Source organism: Coloeus monedula (assembly GCF_965178545.1).
Source record: "Coloeus monedula genome assembly, chromosome: 13".
In the NCBI taxonomy this organism is placed as follows: domain Eukaryota; kingdom Metazoa; phylum Chordata; class Aves; order Passeriformes; family Corvidae; genus Coloeus; species Coloeus monedula.
This window is the reverse complement of record NC_138793.1, coordinates 19,004,030-19,020,435: the sequence shown is the minus strand read 5'-3', so window position 1 is coordinate 19,020,435 and position 16,406 is coordinate 19,004,030. Positions and strand designations below refer to the sequence as shown.

The 16,406-nt window shown below is 43.0% G+C and overlaps 1 protein-coding gene across 3 annotated transcripts in view; it reads left to right on the top strand.

Annotated features, from left to right (window-relative positions):
- Window positions 1-16,406, top strand: part of ZCCHC14 (zinc finger CCHC-type containing 14) — a 49,696-nt gene that overhangs the window by 12,779 nt on the left and 20,511 nt on the right. For all 3 annotated transcript variants that reach the window (XR_014226799.1, XM_082290192.1, XM_082290191.1), the window contains exon 2: window positions 910-1,033. Coding sequence is in view for 2 of the 3 variants with exons in the window: in XM_082290192.1 (XP_082146318.1) it covers window positions 910-1,033 (124 nt within the window). In the remaining variant the exon portion in view is untranslated. The remainder of the gene's footprint in view (window positions 1-909; window positions 1,034-16,406) is intronic.

The following is a 16,406-nucleotide window of genomic DNA, read 5'->3' as shown; positions in this document are numbered from 1 at the left end:
CCACTTCCTGCTCCCCTGGCATCAGGATGGGGAGAGAGTGGGAAGAGTAAAAGTGAGGACACTCCGGGTTAAAAGCAAGACAATTTAAAAGGGAAAACAAAAGTCCCACATGCAAGGAAAGCAAAGGAATTGATTCCCCATTTCCTGTGGATGGGCAGGGTTTGGCCATCCCAGGAGAGCAGGGCTCCCTCACGGGTCATGGTGATTTGGGAAGAGTACTGGGGTTACCAAATGTCTCCTGCTTCCTTCTTCCCCCAGCTTTCCATACTGAGCATGATGCCACAGGCCTGGAATATCTCTTGGATCAGCTGTGCTCAGCTGGCTGCCTGTGTCCCATCCCAAATCCTTGTGCTCCTCCAGCCTCTGTGCTGGTGGAGTGGAGTGAGGACCCAAAAAGGCCTTGGCTGTGTAAGCCCAGCTCAGCAGTAACCAAAACATCCCTGAGTTATCCACAGCTTCCAGCACAAATCCAAACCAGCCTCACACCAGCTACTATGAAGAAAATTAACTCTACCCCACCCAAACCCAGCACAGTGATGTAACATTAAAATTTTCCAAGAGCCCTTTTCCCTAGTTTTCTTGTTGAAAAGTTAAAATCTGTGGCGTGCAGAGGTTAAAGGTCTTGCAATCTCTCTCCAATTGACTGCTGGGTGACTATTGTTTAAAAAAGAATTATGCTGTTAAGTAGCTTTTTAGATTAGCCAAGATAATCTCAGTTTGTGAATAGCTGCTGACTGAAACCACTTCCCTGAACTGTTACTTGGGGAATATCAGGAGTAACACCCTCAGTTTTAAAGGAAGCCAACTTGTCCTGACTGCCTTCCCAGAGGATCCCCCACTGCAGAGAAGGTGTGATGTTTGTGTATTCCCTCCATTTATTTTAATGGATTTTTGTACTTTTCTTTCCAGGTCTCTCCAAGGTCCGAGACCCCCATCAACAGTGTCAGCAACAGTTTGGAAAATGTACTCCATACATCCACACATTCCATGGAGGAGTCATTGCCCAAGAGGCCTTCGGGGAAACACTCCAAAGGTGTGTCCTTTCCCTCATGCCTGCTTCCAGTGGGGAACCAACTCAGATCCTTGGTGGCACTCAGCTTTATTTTCACTGGGATTGGAGGCTGGAATTTTGCTGCTTTACTTCTGGGTTGGGTTGAGCAAAGGAAGTCCCAGAAGGATTTGTAGGAAGTATGAGTGTGTCAGGGGGAAATGGCCAGCAAGAGAGGAGTATCCTGCTTGTTTCCATTGGGAAATAAGCAAGAAGGTGCTTTGAAACACCTTCTTTTGAAAGACCAGCTTAGCTCTCATGAAATATTCTCCAAGAGTGAGTATCTTGGACGTTCCACCACTCCCCAGGTTATTTCTTGGATAAAGCATGCGGTGTTGAGTGTTGCTCCAAGGGAAAAGACATTTAAACAGTTTGATTGCCACTTCCACCTTCCTCTTGCTTTCCAAAGTGAGAAACTGAGGGAAGAGAAGTGGAAGATAGGAAAGAAATCTTGCACCTTTCTCTGTTGCAAAATAAATCTGGTTTTTGTAATGCTATATTGCATGCTGACCTGGCTAAAAACTGGGCTTAGCAAATCAGGGTTAATTATTCCATTTCCACACTCCAGGCTCTGATTGCAAATATGAAAATGTCTGAGTTAAATGTGACTAACAGTATTTTTATTTAATGCATTAAAAAAACCCACTGGTAAATGAGGAAAGTCTTTGAACTGGGAGCTGCTCTTTGTGCAGAGCAACTTTTGTGAGCCTTGTAGGGCAGAATTAATCAGGGGAAATATCTGCCCTCATATGTTGCCTTCAAATATCATTAAAAATATTGTCATGCACCATCTAAATTTTTTAATTTGGAATTTGTCTTCTGAGTTCTGTTCTCTTCTCTGCCACTGCCTTCCTACAGAACTTTGCAAATACAGTTTGATACCACAGAAATTGAAGAATTTCAAAGCACATCTTCACTCAGAAGATCTGATACAGCTCAGAAAGGGTTAAAGGTCCCAAGAAATGTTGACTTGCCTCCACCAGCCCTCCTTTTCTGTGACACACTCCGCTGTAATCCCAGACGTGTAAGGAGCAGTAATTTTTTACAGCACAGTAATGCTGGAAGTAGCCATTTCTCCAGCTGTAAAAACCATCAGGGTGGAAGAAAACGCAGCACTAAGCAGAAGCATGGCTGGGTTTGTGGCTTTCATCTGATTAAAAATAGGACAGGGTTCAACACTGTTTTCATTTGTACTCAGTGATTGCTATTCCAGTACCATATATGCTAAGATTAGTCATGGTGCGCTGTGAAAATTAATTAGGTTTTCCTCTGATCTGTTTTTCTCTTATAGAATACCTGCCTCGTGTTCAGTTTAATTTACAGACTGCCTCAGAGATAGTTGGGAAAAGGGGGTGTGGAACAAATACTGATACTCTGCTTTCTGCTTCACCAGCAGTGTTGAATTCTCCTTGATATTTGATGATCTGCCTGGGAGTTCTGTTTCTTCAGCTTGGAGTGCAATTTAGGATTATTTGCCAGCCTGAATCCAGTGTTACTGACTTATATTCCTCATTTTCATAGCAAACACAGTTCTTAATCTAGCAGGACCCACTAACTTGTTAACCTGGAGCACATAAAATTGTCATGAAAGCATGGGATGCTTGATTTTCATGTTGTTATTTTTTAGTGAGACTGGTTTCAGACAGCTTGACAGGGCAGGATTTCTCCCCAGAAGTAATGAGCTGCCCAAGGTCATCATTCCTCTCCTGGCAAAGCCCTTGAGCTGGAAGTGTCTCAGTTAAAAAGACTCTAGCTGAAACATGAGAAAGAAAAGAAAAATGAGAAAGGTGCAGTATTTGTTGTGCTTAGCTGGACTAGAGACAGTTTGTATTAACCCAGGGAATGTTTTAATCCTGATGTGGAGAAATGTCAGTATTTAACTTCCTCTCCACAGCTGAACAGTGGCTGGGGGTTGTAGTAGCTTGGACCTGAAAGCTCTCAGTGACTGTGTTTTCCTTAATCCACCACTTTTGGCATCAAATATTTGAGTTTGTACATGGGAAAGAGGCGGGAAGAGAGGAGCATTTTGCTGCATCCTCTCAGTGGCAGTGTGTGTGCACTTGGAAGTGGTAGCTGGGAATGTTCGTACAGCTTCATGCACAGACTTGTCAAATACCTGGGAATAATTTCACCAGAATTGTGCTGCCTCGGGAAATGAATTTATAACAGGAGTGTCAGCCTGAGAAGTGCACAAACCTTTGCTTTTACCTCAGAGGCCCAGCTCGCTGTGGGAGCACTGTCAGGCATTAAATCAGAAATTATGGAATGATTTGGATTGGAAAGGACCTTAAAGATTGTCTGATTCCATGGGCAGGGACACCTTCCACTAGCCCAGGTGCTGGATCCATGCTGCAATACCCAAGTTATTGAGAGTAGTGACCAGCAAACTCTTGGTTTTTTATCAAAATTCCTCCATTTTTTCATGCTGTTTCTCCAGGCTAAACCCCTTTGTCCCTGTGTACATGTCAGTGGTAAAATGGGATAAACCAGGTGGACGTTGCTGCAAAGTAAAAGTTGTGGCACTGGGAAGCTCCTGTACCTGCTGACACATAAACATTTTGGGGATCTGTGCTCTATCTGGGCTTTTCTTTTGTAAAATAAAGTTTAAAAATTTGCCCTATGCAGGTTGGGAAAAAAAAAAATACAGATGGGTTCTGAGAGAAGGATGTGGAGCTCTCCTGAAAACCAGCAACTGTAACATGCAGTGTAAAATGTGCTTTTTATTCCTATTTTGATCAGAGATTTAGGGCTGTTCAAAGCCGTTTTCACATACGTGGAATTGTTTTAGCTGGAAGTAACTTTGGGAAGTGGAGGCTTTCCCTGTTCTCAGGAACTGGCTGTTGTTGTGCTGGAAGCTGCAGGCAGGCTTGTTCACAGGTTTTGAGGCACTGACAGATCTCACTGGTCAAACAGAACAGAGATAAACACAGATTCTTGAATTACATATAATTAAAATTCCAGGAGGGATATGTTGCTTTCTGTCCCTCTTCCCACTGTTCCTACAATGTAGTCAGGTTTTAATAATGGTTTTAACACCACTTGAACAAAATAAATTCAAATAAAGGTTGGGCATTTTTTTGTCTCCCGAGCCATTCCCAGTAGGAAGGTGGTTAAGAAAAAAGTCACGAGTTAAAATTGCTTTTCACTATTTTGTTTTGCAGGCAATCCTCTGCTGGTAGCAAAGAAAAATTCAGGAAATTCCATTTTTATTCCAAAGTTCAGGAGGAGCTATGTGACCCATGGGAAGCCCCATGCACAGAGCTAATTTTTAACAAGCCTGTAGTTGTAGAGTTGGGGTAATTCCCAAAAGAGAGTAGTTACGGTTATCACAGCTGAATGAAAAAATCAGCTTATTTTTATTTGTTCAAAAAAGCAATAGGAATTTTCCATGCTCCAGAGATGTCGTTAATTACTCTTCTACTGTAAGGTTCCAAGGATTTGGCCATTAGGTGGATAGCACTGGAGGCAAGTCCTGCTCTCTGCATGTGACATATTTTAGCAATGTATTAAACATGGTCAGTGACCACAGCATATTTTCCAAAAGCACAGAGGAATGAAGTGCATTAGACCAGATGTTGAAGTGCAGAACAAAAGAATCTTTATAATAAAGACAACATAAGTTACAAACATCCCAGTACAGAGACTCTGCAGGCTTCATCCTGTCACAGCTCTCAGTGCTGAATAAAATCCTCATTGGTCACAGCCTCTGGGTGAAGTTTTCTGCACTGGAGGCTCTTTGTTGGGGTTTTGAAGTTGCTCATCCCTGCTCCGACCCTTTGCAGGTGGCACTTCCCATGTCCCTCCCCAGAGCAGCCTGGCCAATGATTTCCTCGACTGAACAAGTGTCATTTTCTGCAAAGTGACAGAAACTCTCCTATTCTTGTGTTTCCTGTATATTTATCTTGCCTTTCCGCTGTTGCCACACAAAACCCTCCAAATTGTCTCCACGCCAGCCTGATTTCAAATGAGGCAACTGTTGAAATCTGATCCTTATAGAGTGAAGCTGAATCATAATTCTTGCAACACGGGATCTAAGGATAGGCACAAGCCGCTGCTGGAGAGTGAGGAGTAAAGCTTTGAGATGGAAAATGGGGGCAGGAGGCTTTATTCTACAATCTCATCCCCATTTAGCTCTGCTGAGCACAGGAAAACCAATTGCTTAATTGAAGGGATACTCTGAGTCCACACACAAGGTCCTGCAAAGCCTTGATGTGTCCCAGGCTCAGATAAATACATGGAATAGCACATGACTGGATAAAAGTCTGTGGACATGAAGCAAAACGAGCTCTAAATGCATCTCGGGAATGTATTGATTTAATTCTCAATCAGTATTAGGATGTAAATACAGCCTTGTTTGCAGCATTCCTGTTGAGCCCAGGTGGGATGAGGTGGAGGTGGGTTGTGGTGGTTGGCACGTGCAGCAAACGTTGGTGTCTGAGTTATTTAATGACAATAGTTAGCAGAAATGTGTGATGTCAGCCTTCCAGAACTTCTCGCCACTATTTTTGCCGCTCTGTTTTCCTTGGCAAAATGTGTTTGTACGGTCTTGCACCTTTTTTTGTCTCCCACTTCCTTGACTCATTCTTTTTCCATAAGAAACCAGGCTGCAGGAGCTCTCGCAGTCTAATGGCGATCGACAGCCTTTTCCTCTTGAAATGTTTGACACCAGTTGTTCAGTCTGCTGAAGGCAGGCAGAAAACACAGGGGGAGGAAATAAAAAGCTCTGAAATCAGTTTTGTTCAGGTCCAGACATTAGAGTGCCTTGTTCTGCATCAGTCGTGGAGCTGGATTATTCTATTTTTAAGTAACTACATCATCTCAAACAATATTGGGTCAACTACTGGTAGGATAGGGCTTAAAGAAATATTTAGGCTATGATAATCCTTCAGGAAAAATCTCCCTCTCCCAACTGTATATAATTTTTCAGCTGTTTGTGTATGTCCTTGTTCATTTTGCCTCTGAAGGGAGAGCTCTGCTTCTAAACTTGAGCAGTGTAGGTTGAGATCACACACCAGGCACCACGTTCCTGACCTTCTGTCTCTGCCACATGAGTTGTCTGAGGAGTATCAAGTATTTAGAGTGAATTCTAGAAGTCAAAGCCGAGGATTAGTGTGCTCCAAAAAACATGTTTTGATGTTGCATATTTTCCCCTGTGCTAGAAGATTATTGTATGTTAAGGAATTTCTTGATGATGGATAAATCACGTTGCTCAATCTGGAGCTGGGAGGTCAGTTCAGGTTGGAGGTTTGATTTTGCAATAAAGACAGTACTCAAGTTTAGGGTTTAAAAAAAAAATCAGAAATGTTGCATTTCACCTCAAGTTTTTATTGATAGTTCAGTTGTCCTCTGCTTACAGAAGCCCATTTTATGTCCCCAAAGCCAGGGTGAGTGGCCCATCCTTGGGCTATTGTAGAGCTGGGAGTGGAGCTCCTCACTCCTGGGGCTGCACTTGGGCTCTGGCAAACTGATGTTGTCAACTGTTAATAAGTTAACTTTTATCCTCTCTCGAGGTTGGAGTCAGCATTTCTTTGTCACCCTCATTGCCTCCTTTTCCCAGTAATGAGCCTTGTCAGGAGAGATCTGGGGTGGCTGAATAGGATAGAAAGGGAGGGGAGGGAGCACGGACACTCCTCTAACTGGGTGGGAAGTTGGCTCCTGGCTGTCTGCTCATGCAACACGTGTCACAACCTTTCTGTGCCAGTCTGAAAATGCTTCTGCCTGAGGTTTGGAATCCATGGCCCCGATTCCTTCCCTTTGTGCTCCTCAGGGAGGACTCCCAGGTCACCCCTTGGCCAAGAGCTGCAGTGGAAAGTGATGCCCTGTGTGTTACGTGGCTCTTTTGGAGTTCATATCACAGAGGATTCTTTCATTTCCTCCGAGCAGTTTTAGTTGTGTCTACACCATCTGCCTTGATCACATATTCCCCTAAAATAATGGCTATGATGTGTTTACCTGAGGGCCTTATCCTGAAGCTGCTGATTGGTTCTCTAACTTTAGTCTTGTTTGGACTTCCCGCTTGTTTTTCCTCAGTAAAGAGGTGGAATCGCTCTGCTTGGGCAGCTGTTGGTCCCTACCTAATTAACTGCTGAGCCTGTTGATTAAATTCATTCAAATTTGATAGAGCTATTTAGAGATTTTATTTACAGTTGTGTCTGGATAGAAGAGACTCATTCATGCTTCCTCCAGGAGAGGTAAGAACAGCTGAGGTACAGTGTGGATCCATGGGAAATAAGGCTTTGCTCCTTGGTAATCCAAAGAATCCCAGAATTTGTGTTGGAGGAGACCTTAAAGCTCATCTCATTCTACTCCTGCCCCCTTCCACTAGCCCAGGCCACTCAGAGCCCCATCACTCATCTTGCTTTTATTTATCCTTGTGTTAAATAAAGATTTGTGTGCTGGACAATACAATTTCCTTATTAAGCATTAGGAAATGAGCAGTTTTCTGCTACAATAGGATTTGACAAAGAACACTTAATTTGGAGTACTCTGAAGTTCTTTCAGTTTGGCTTCAGTGGGAGCTGGATAATACTTTTGTTTATAATTGATTTAATCAAGCTACGCTGAAAAATTTCAATTCTAAGAATAGGATGCTGGTAAATCCATCTGTGCCAAGAATTTACCTCAGGCACATTCGTGATCTTGGATAAGGACAGTGTAGTCATCAATATCTCCTGTGAGATTATAAACTCATTTCATATTATTTGCCTTTTTCCGTGGCATTCAAGAAGCACTGGAGGCCATACATAGGATGTGCATTCCTAGAAGGATTCTCCCATTTCCCAGTCCATGCCTATGGAGTCCTGGAAGTGCTTTCAGTGGCACATGAGTTGTTAATGAAGGTGAAATTAATGGTCATTACCTCAGCAGCTCTGGAAACAGTAGCATGACCTTCTCCTTGTAATGGAAACAACAAAGCAACTTCAGCTTTTAATTAAAATTGCATTAAATGGAGAAAACCAGTTTTTCTCAGATCTTAATGGCAGTGGCTTCATGCAGCCCATGTTCTGAGGCAGAAAAAAAGGTGTTGGGAGAGCTTTTCCTGTGGTGGAACTAATGCTTAAACCTGCATTTTTACTGAAAAAATCCTTAATTAAAGGCAGGAGATGAAATTTGAATTTTAAGAAATTACTGAAGGATAACAAATATGTACTTCAAGACTCTAAAACCCCCAAAAAACACCCAAGAAGGTGAATGTTAACTGCTGATATTTGCCTCCTGGCTCATTCCTGCTGCAACCTGATGGGAAATGGCTCCGTGGGGCTGGACATTCCCATGTCTGCTGCCTGCAGATTGAGTGAGGGATGGGAGAAATGTTCAGAAATGCTCAGCTGTTCCTTGTGCCTTCAGAATGCAGCACCCTGGAACATCTGGGAATGCCTGTTCTGAAATAGCCCGTTTTGCTGCCATCTTAAACAGAGGCATGCAAGAATTTAGGAAAGAATTTCAAAGAAATGGCTTGCTTATCCTATCTATCCCTTGAACGAATTTGGATAAAAATTGCCACTTTAGAGAAGAAAATAGGAGTGATTCACATGTATTCCTAGAAATCAGGAGGTTCCCTGCCCATTTTACATACTGTCACCACTGTACTAATGACTAAATGGCAATTTTCTGGTGTGTGTCATGCTTAGGAAGCTTTTACAGCTGGTTAGTTGGTGGCTGGTAAATGTTCCTTGCCTTCCCTTAACAGTTTATTCCTAAATCCCCCCATTTTCCAAAGCATATTTTTCATTTCCATCTACCTTTCCATTTAGATGAATTCTTGCCTCCAAAAGCTGAGGGTAATAGGCTTAAAGTACAATGTTTTTTTTCAATAGGTACCTGGAGTTTTTACAGGTATCTGAATATACAAGTTAAAAATGGTGTCATCTCTCAGAGACTTTTGGGTCCAGACCTGAAAATTTCTGGGTATTTAAAATAAATCTGAGGTTTCTTGCTTGCCTTTGATGTCAGCATTGGAATTTTCACAGGGGGGCTTTTCTCTGCGGATATGGGAGGCTGTAATTTTGGAAAGAATCAGACTGCAGCAGGGAAAAGATAGCAGATATTGTAGGACTGGAACAACGGGTGATATTGGGAATTAGAAATAATAAATAAATGAAATTGGGGCTGTTCAACCTGCAGTGAAGCTGGAGAGGGGCTCCATCAGGAACTAGAGTGACAAAACAAGGGGGAATGGCTTCAAACTGAAGGAAAATAGGTTTGGATTGGGTATTAGGAAGGAATTCTTGGCTCTGAGGGTGGGGAGGCCCTGGCACAGGGTGCCCAGAGAAGCTGTGGCTGCCCCTGGATCCCTGGAAGTGTCCAAGGCCAGGCTGGACGGGGCTTGGAGCACCCTGGCTTAGTGGAGAGTGTCTCTGCCCATGGCAGGGGTGGGATGGGATGATCAAGCTCCCTTCCCACCCAAACCATTCCATAATATGAAAGAACAAAGCTGAGAAGAGTCAAAGCAGTGGAATTCTGTCCATTAATTCAGTTATTTTGGGGTTGTTTAAAGGAAGTTGTGTTCTTGTGTTTAATGGCAGCTTAATGTAGTTTTGATAAATGGCATGTGTTGGAAAATGCCAGAGCAGAGCCTGATCCTGAGACCTGGATGAAGAGACTGGACAGCTGTTGGGGAAGGGAAGCATCTGGAGCTGTTCTTGGACTGATTCTAGGGAGTAAATTGAGAGTGAAATCTCCTTCGGGGATTGCAGGTAGTGGGAATTGAGAGAAGTTTGAGGGGTGATACTGCCCCAAACCCATGTGAACATGGTCCCTTGCACTTCCCTACAGCATTTCACGGAATTGTGGATCTGATCCATATGGTAGATCTGTTCCTTTGTGCCACACAAGTAGAGGAGACAAATAGTCAACTTTGGCATTGTTTAGTGCTTTGAATTTTCATTTCTAATTTCATTTTCTCTTGTTCTTTTAAGCTGGAGAGTCACAGGCTGTAATTATGCAAGACAATACTTTTGATTAAAGTAAATTTTCTTTCTTGGGTGCACAGAAATGCTAAGCTAAAAGGTTAATGTTTCATTTGCTTTCTGACTTGTTCTTTTATCTCTCCCTGGAAAAAAGAAGGAGAGGACTTGCTGTGCTGCACGACTTCCCTGCCTGGAGTGGATGCATTTCATCAGTGGAGGGTGCGGGTGCTATTTTTAACCATCACTCAGAGGGGCAGCCCTGCTAAAATTACATCATTAATATCCCCAGCTGAAAGGAAATGGCAGAAAACACAACAGGGCCTTTGGAGTTTCTCCCTGTTGTGTTTTCCACTCCTGGGGGTGAATTATTCCAGGTGTATCATTCCAGCAGAGTTGTTTGCAATCACACCCTTGTGAACAGGTCCAAGGAAAAGCGTAATAAGTGCATTTGTCTGCAAAAACAGCAGGTATGAAATAGGTCTCAGTGGCTTGGAGAGCTCCAAGTTTGTATTCCCTCCTGTTCCTGTTATTAAATAGTTCAGGGATTTGCTGAATATCCGGCTATTGCAAAAGAACGGGGACCTAGAGCTTTAAACAGTAATTTTTGCTAGAAGTGGGGGTTTGTTTCATTCTGTAGGCCCTGCTAAAGGATCTACTGGCAAGTGTGGAGTTTCAGAGCTTCAGGGCTTTGAGTTTTTTAGTGGATGGGGTCTGGTGTTTTTTCCATTCTTTTTAGCTCAGTTTTTGGGCATTCTCATTGCCCTGGCAAATAAAATCTACTTTGGTCTTTTCCCTTCTGTATTTGCCTCGTAGATGTGTTATAGCTGTCCAATAGTTGTGTAGTGTCTCCAAATCAGTTTAACTGCTGAATTTGAACTTTTCTTCTCTTTGAATCGCTGGTCAAATCTTGTCTGGGATCCAAAAAGAAGGAACAATGAGTTGTACAAAAGTAGAAAAGGGAACAAGAATATTGAAGCCTGAGAACAGAGACACAAAAATTGCCACAAAAGGGGAACCTCACAGAAGTGGCTGTGCAGGGATATTTGTTTCTCACTGAACTGAGCACTTGAATGCGTTTGTGGCTCTTGGCAAGACTGTCTGTACTCAAGGATTTTTCTATTCCACATGAGTCCCTTAGTCTGGTGTTTTTACATAGCGTGCTAAGAGAATTTTTTTTTGTTGTTAACAAATAAAATAGAAAATAAAAATTGAAACTGCTATAACATGACTTTGTCCTTGCTGCTGCTTGTTATTGCAGCCTTAGTCATGAGTTTTCAGTGCTGAGCCCAGTCTCAAAAATGCAGCAAACAGCACGTGCTTATTTACAGGAGCATTAAACCCTGCTGGCCTGCAGCAGCCCTTCCAAACCAGGCAAGCTGCTCGGTTCATCTGCCTTGGGGACTGAAATGCTGCATTTTCTCTGGAGCTGGAATCTCTTAACTCCTTTGGGTAGGGATAGGAATCCTTGGAGCCATCTGATCCTGGAGCTGTGGTGTTTTAGCACCAGATGCCCTTCAAGCCAGGGCACGTTGGCTGAGCAGCTGCGGCCTCGTCCCCTCCCTCTGGGCTCCAGCCATGCCGATATATGGTTACAAACTGCACCCTCGGGCTGGGAAACAAACCCCTCTGTGCTGGGAGAAATGTATATTTATATATGTAGCACTCAGCTCCTGCCTTGGGGTCTCTAAAAGTTGAAATTGTGCTGGGCAAATCCTCATTGGATGCACTTGGGATTGGGTTTATGCAGTGAGGGCTGGGGTGTTTTAATAGAGCAGCAGTGGATTATGATTAGCTAAGTGGTCTTAAATCAGCTTTATTCATTCATTAAGTGAATAAAATCGTGGGTGATGAAGGAAAACTAATGGGTTGTAACAGCCTTAGCTCAGTTGCCATTTTCCTCACCTCCAGCAAAGGTGGTCTGTAGTTCGTTCAAGCTGCACCCGAAGGTGCTTTGGTGCATTATTTCACTGTGTGTTGCTGTGGGACTCAGTTTGTCCATTGGTATTTAGGACACTGCTCCGAACTTCAAACACCAGCTCAGATCCCCAGCTGTGGTGACCACCTGAATGTGTCACTTTTTCCCTGTTCTGGTTTCCTTTCTGAGGTTTGAATCCTCTCTCTGAGCTCAGGGTAAGCAGCTGCTCTGTGCAGACCTCAACCTTCAAAGGCTTTGGCTGAACTGGGTTTGTTCCTCTGGTGATCTTTGGGATTTAGGGAAGTCTGGGGTTTCTGGGCGCTGCTGCACTTTAGCACAAAAAGTAAAGTTTTCCACGGAAAACTGACTTTGCATGTGGAATTTTGTAGGTGAATACAACATTCAGATCAGAATTAATCATGAGGCTCACCTTGGGTTTGAGGGGGCTCAGGGAATTTTATGTGCCAGAGAAAATCCTTTCTGGGGAAAAGCAGGAGATTTCTCTGTGATGAGCAAAGCTTCTCTTAAGAATGAGAAACAAAGCCAACATTTTGTTTAAAAGTGCTCTAAGAATAGTAAATAAAATAAGCACTCCATCAGATAAGACCAGACTAAATATACAATTGCGTCTTGCTTACCCAGAAAGTAAAATTATTTATATCTGAAGTTGAACATTTCTCTTGATTTCAGAGATGTTTTTGTTAGATAAATTCAACACAGGCAGCCTGCTTATTTAAATTGCCTGCACAAGGCTGGATGTTAATGGTTACTGAAGCTGCCCTTCACCCCAGAGTTTGGGGTTTTGGTCACTGTTGCAGGAATTCTTTTCCATGTTTCTGAGCTAACTGGGAGAAGGAAAATGAGTCACTGGGCTGCATCCCTGAGCAAACAAAGACCAGAGCTGCACTGAAAACTTACACGTGCCCTTCTCACTTGTATGCAAATAGTTCATTAGCTGCAGTTCCAGGTGGAATTAGGCAGTAAATACAGTGTGCAAATTAAATTCCTGGAATCTTTTAAAAATGCAGCCCCCAGGGCACAAAATCTGAGCACGTGTTAGACTCTCACTGTGACTGATATGTCTGAATTCGTTGTGGGATACCTTTCAACCTTCAGTGTTGCACATATTTACCTAAAATCATGCTTGGAAATGCCATGGTGTTAAACCCCATCCTCCAGGATTCCTTTTCCCCTGTGTTCTGCCTGATATCCTGAAGAGCTGCAGCTATGCTTAGCTAGAGCTGTTTGAGTTAAGGAATATGTTGCTGGGCTGTCCCTCATGTCAGACTCTTGCAGCCTTTCCTGGCTCTATACCATAACTTTTTCCACCCAGAGCACCATTCCGTATCTCAGCAGCAGATCCTGCTGGATGTTCCCAGGCCCAGCACCTGCTCAGTGCCATGTGTTGGTGCTCGGATTTAGGAGCTGTTTCACAAATACGGCCAATCCAGCAGCCCTTTCTGGGTAATTTATTCTGCAAAAACTTTTTCTGGCCTCAGAAAAGAAGAAAAAAAACCGGTAACTTGTCAGGCAGTTGTGTGCTCAGTGGCCATGGCAGGAGGGAGCAGGGAGGCAAAGTGCTCCTGGCCTCAAGGATTTGGGAAGAAAACCCTTCAGAACAGTGTTTGAAGCCATGTCTCAATTTTTTTTCGAAGCAGCTGAGTGGCTCTTCAGGGTTTTACATTTTCCTGTCCAGATGGGAGTTTTCTCCAGCCTCCAGCACAGGCACTTTGGGGTTTAGTGAAGCTTTTGAATCCAGGGAAATTGCACAACCCATCTTTAGATTGATTGACTTTTGTGGTTGGCTGAAGTGCTGACAGGATCATTCAGGAAAATGCATGAATTCAGTTAAAAGCTGAGATATACAGGCTTTTTTTTTTTTAAATATCTGTGTGTTTTGGAGAAACATAAGAAGGTCACTTAGTTGGCAGCTAAAATCAGCCAAAGTGAGGAAATAGCAGGGGCATGAAAATTCCTCATTTGTTTGGGGTGAGTTCTACAATCCCAGTCTGTTATTGCTTCTTCTGGGCTGCCAAAACTCAGCTCATGGCCTTGGTTTTTAAAAAAAGCTGTATAATTTTTTCCTGTGGAATACTACACTTCATAGGCTCTAGCCTTGCTCTTCAATTAAAGCAGGATTGATTTGTCACCTGAACTCATGGTGGAGGTATGTGTTGGTTTGGATCTTAAATATTCTGTATGTTGGAAGAACCCTTATTTTTCGCACAGGAAAATTCCAGTTCTGAGAGCTTTTCCTCTGCTGACAGAAATTTTTCATTCTGTCCGTGAAACTTTAATTTCCAGGGTTTTCCTGTGGGGGAGCAGCCAGCCAGATGACTTTCTTGCTAACTAGTAAAACTGCTCTGTTTGCTTACTAGTTTTTTCCCAGCTGCACCTTCCTTTTCCATGGAAAAGCTGTTGTCTGCTCATCCACTTTTAGTTTTAAGGGATACCAGCAGAAAACTGGACATGGATCCTGTTATGACGCTGAACAGGGTCCAAATGAGCCCAACTCGAATTGGATCTTCCTTTTTCTGTAGCACTTCAATAATTTTAAATTTAAACATTGATTTTTTCAATCTCAACATTCAATTTAAGTATTCCTTAGCAAGCAGAAGCTTTATATTTGCAGAGAGTATTTGGCGTCACTTCAGTGTCTGAGGCCTCTTCACACGGTGTTTTCTCCAGCCATAACCACTGCTGGATATGAAAACAGGTTAATATCTTTATAAATTATCCTCCTGGAGAGGTCAGAGATGTCACTTCTCACTAATATAATAACAAAAGGTCATTTTCACGTGACAAGTCAATGCAACAAACTGCAGAGAGAGTTGCTGCATCTACTACATTCGCCTTTTCTAGAAGTAGCAAAATCAGATTATTTTCAAAAAGAAACCTTTGTTTCTTTGCCTGTTTTCCCTCCCTTTTAAGGCAATATTTGAAACACTTCTGGATGCTGTTGAGTGGGAGCATTTTCTCCTCTGGTATCTATATAGATAAGCTCATGGCTCGTCAATGAAGTTAATTATGCCTTTTAATTGTTTGCTGCAGTTACATGGAAGAGTGTATTTGATGTTCTTTGCCTCCCCAGCAGCAGTTTCTGTACCTTCAGCCCTCCTACAGCAAGGAGCACCTCCTGTTCCTCCTGCAGTTGGACTCTGGCCCATCAGTTGATGCAGATTAGATATGTCCGGGGAGGAAAGGTATGTGCAGGAGTTAATGTGTCATGGAACAAGCCAAGGTGTGTTCTTGCTGGCTGTGGAATAGAGCAGAGTTCAAGCTGAATGGTTTCAGTGTCATCTTCTCCAGATTTGAGGGGGTCAGAGCCTGCTGGAGGCAAGGTTGGAAGTTTGAAGTCAGGTTTTGGGATGCTCTTCCAGGGAAATCTTCCTCTGAAATCATCCCAGGCACAGATGAGCAGTGCCAGCTCTTTCTTGGCTTTAGTGACAGAGCTATTAGAAGATAATATTGTCATTCTATGGTTTGTTGAAAGGAGTTTTAGTAAATAAACATGAGACTGACCTGATTTGAGCTCCTGGGTCATAGTTCCCATCCCTGGAGGTGTCCAGGGAATGACTGGATGTGGCACTCAGTGCTCTGGGGATCGGTCACAGGTTGCACTCGATGACCTTGGAGCTCTTTTCCAACCAAAGTGATCCTGGGATAGCACCAACAGCAACTTCTTGGCATCCTGAAAGGTGTTGATTGTATTTTGATGTCAGTCCTCATCCTACAGACTCAAAACCTAATATTTGATTCTGCAGGATTTCCTCAGGCCTTCAATATTCCAGTTATAGGATAATTTAAATTTTGAGAAGTAGGAGACAGGGAAATCAAATTTAGTGATGAGAAAACATAGCCCTTGTGTGTTTGTGCAGAAGAGGATCAATGTGTGTGCTGGGAACAAGAGGGTATCCTGATTTTTTGCATTCTCCATCATAGCCTGGATAAAAAGCTTTAGAAAGAGTAGAAAAGTGAAAGCAGGAAGTTTTCTGCAAAACAGCCAAAAAAACCTCTCTTAAGCTGATACTTACAAGCAGTAAAAAAACCCAAACAAAAGCCCCACAAACCCCTTTAATTTCTGGTGTTTTGTTGCCGTGAATACGCTTTGCCTGTAGCAAATAAACTCTTCTTTCTGTTTCCCTTCCCTCCTGCCTGTATCTATGGGAATATAAATCCTGGTGGGTTTGTGGAGACCCTCTGTGGGATTTTTTTCCTAGATCTTGGCCTCTAATGGGCAGCAGGAGTTGGGTAATGCTGCTTTGGAAGCATTTCTTCAGCACGCCGAGGGGAGATGCCATGTGAAAGTGGTGGTGCTGCATTTCTTCCCACTTCTGTGTAAACAGGGATGTGGAAAGGATTTTATGAGTTCCCTTTTGTTCCACTTTTTCAGCACAAACTCAGTTGCTGTCGTGGTGTTTGATGCCTCTTTCCATGAAGGTACAACTTCATGAATGAGAATTTAATAAATCTTTTAATCCAGAGGCATCATTTATGATTATGGCCTCCTATAGAAAGGATTTTACTTAGGATT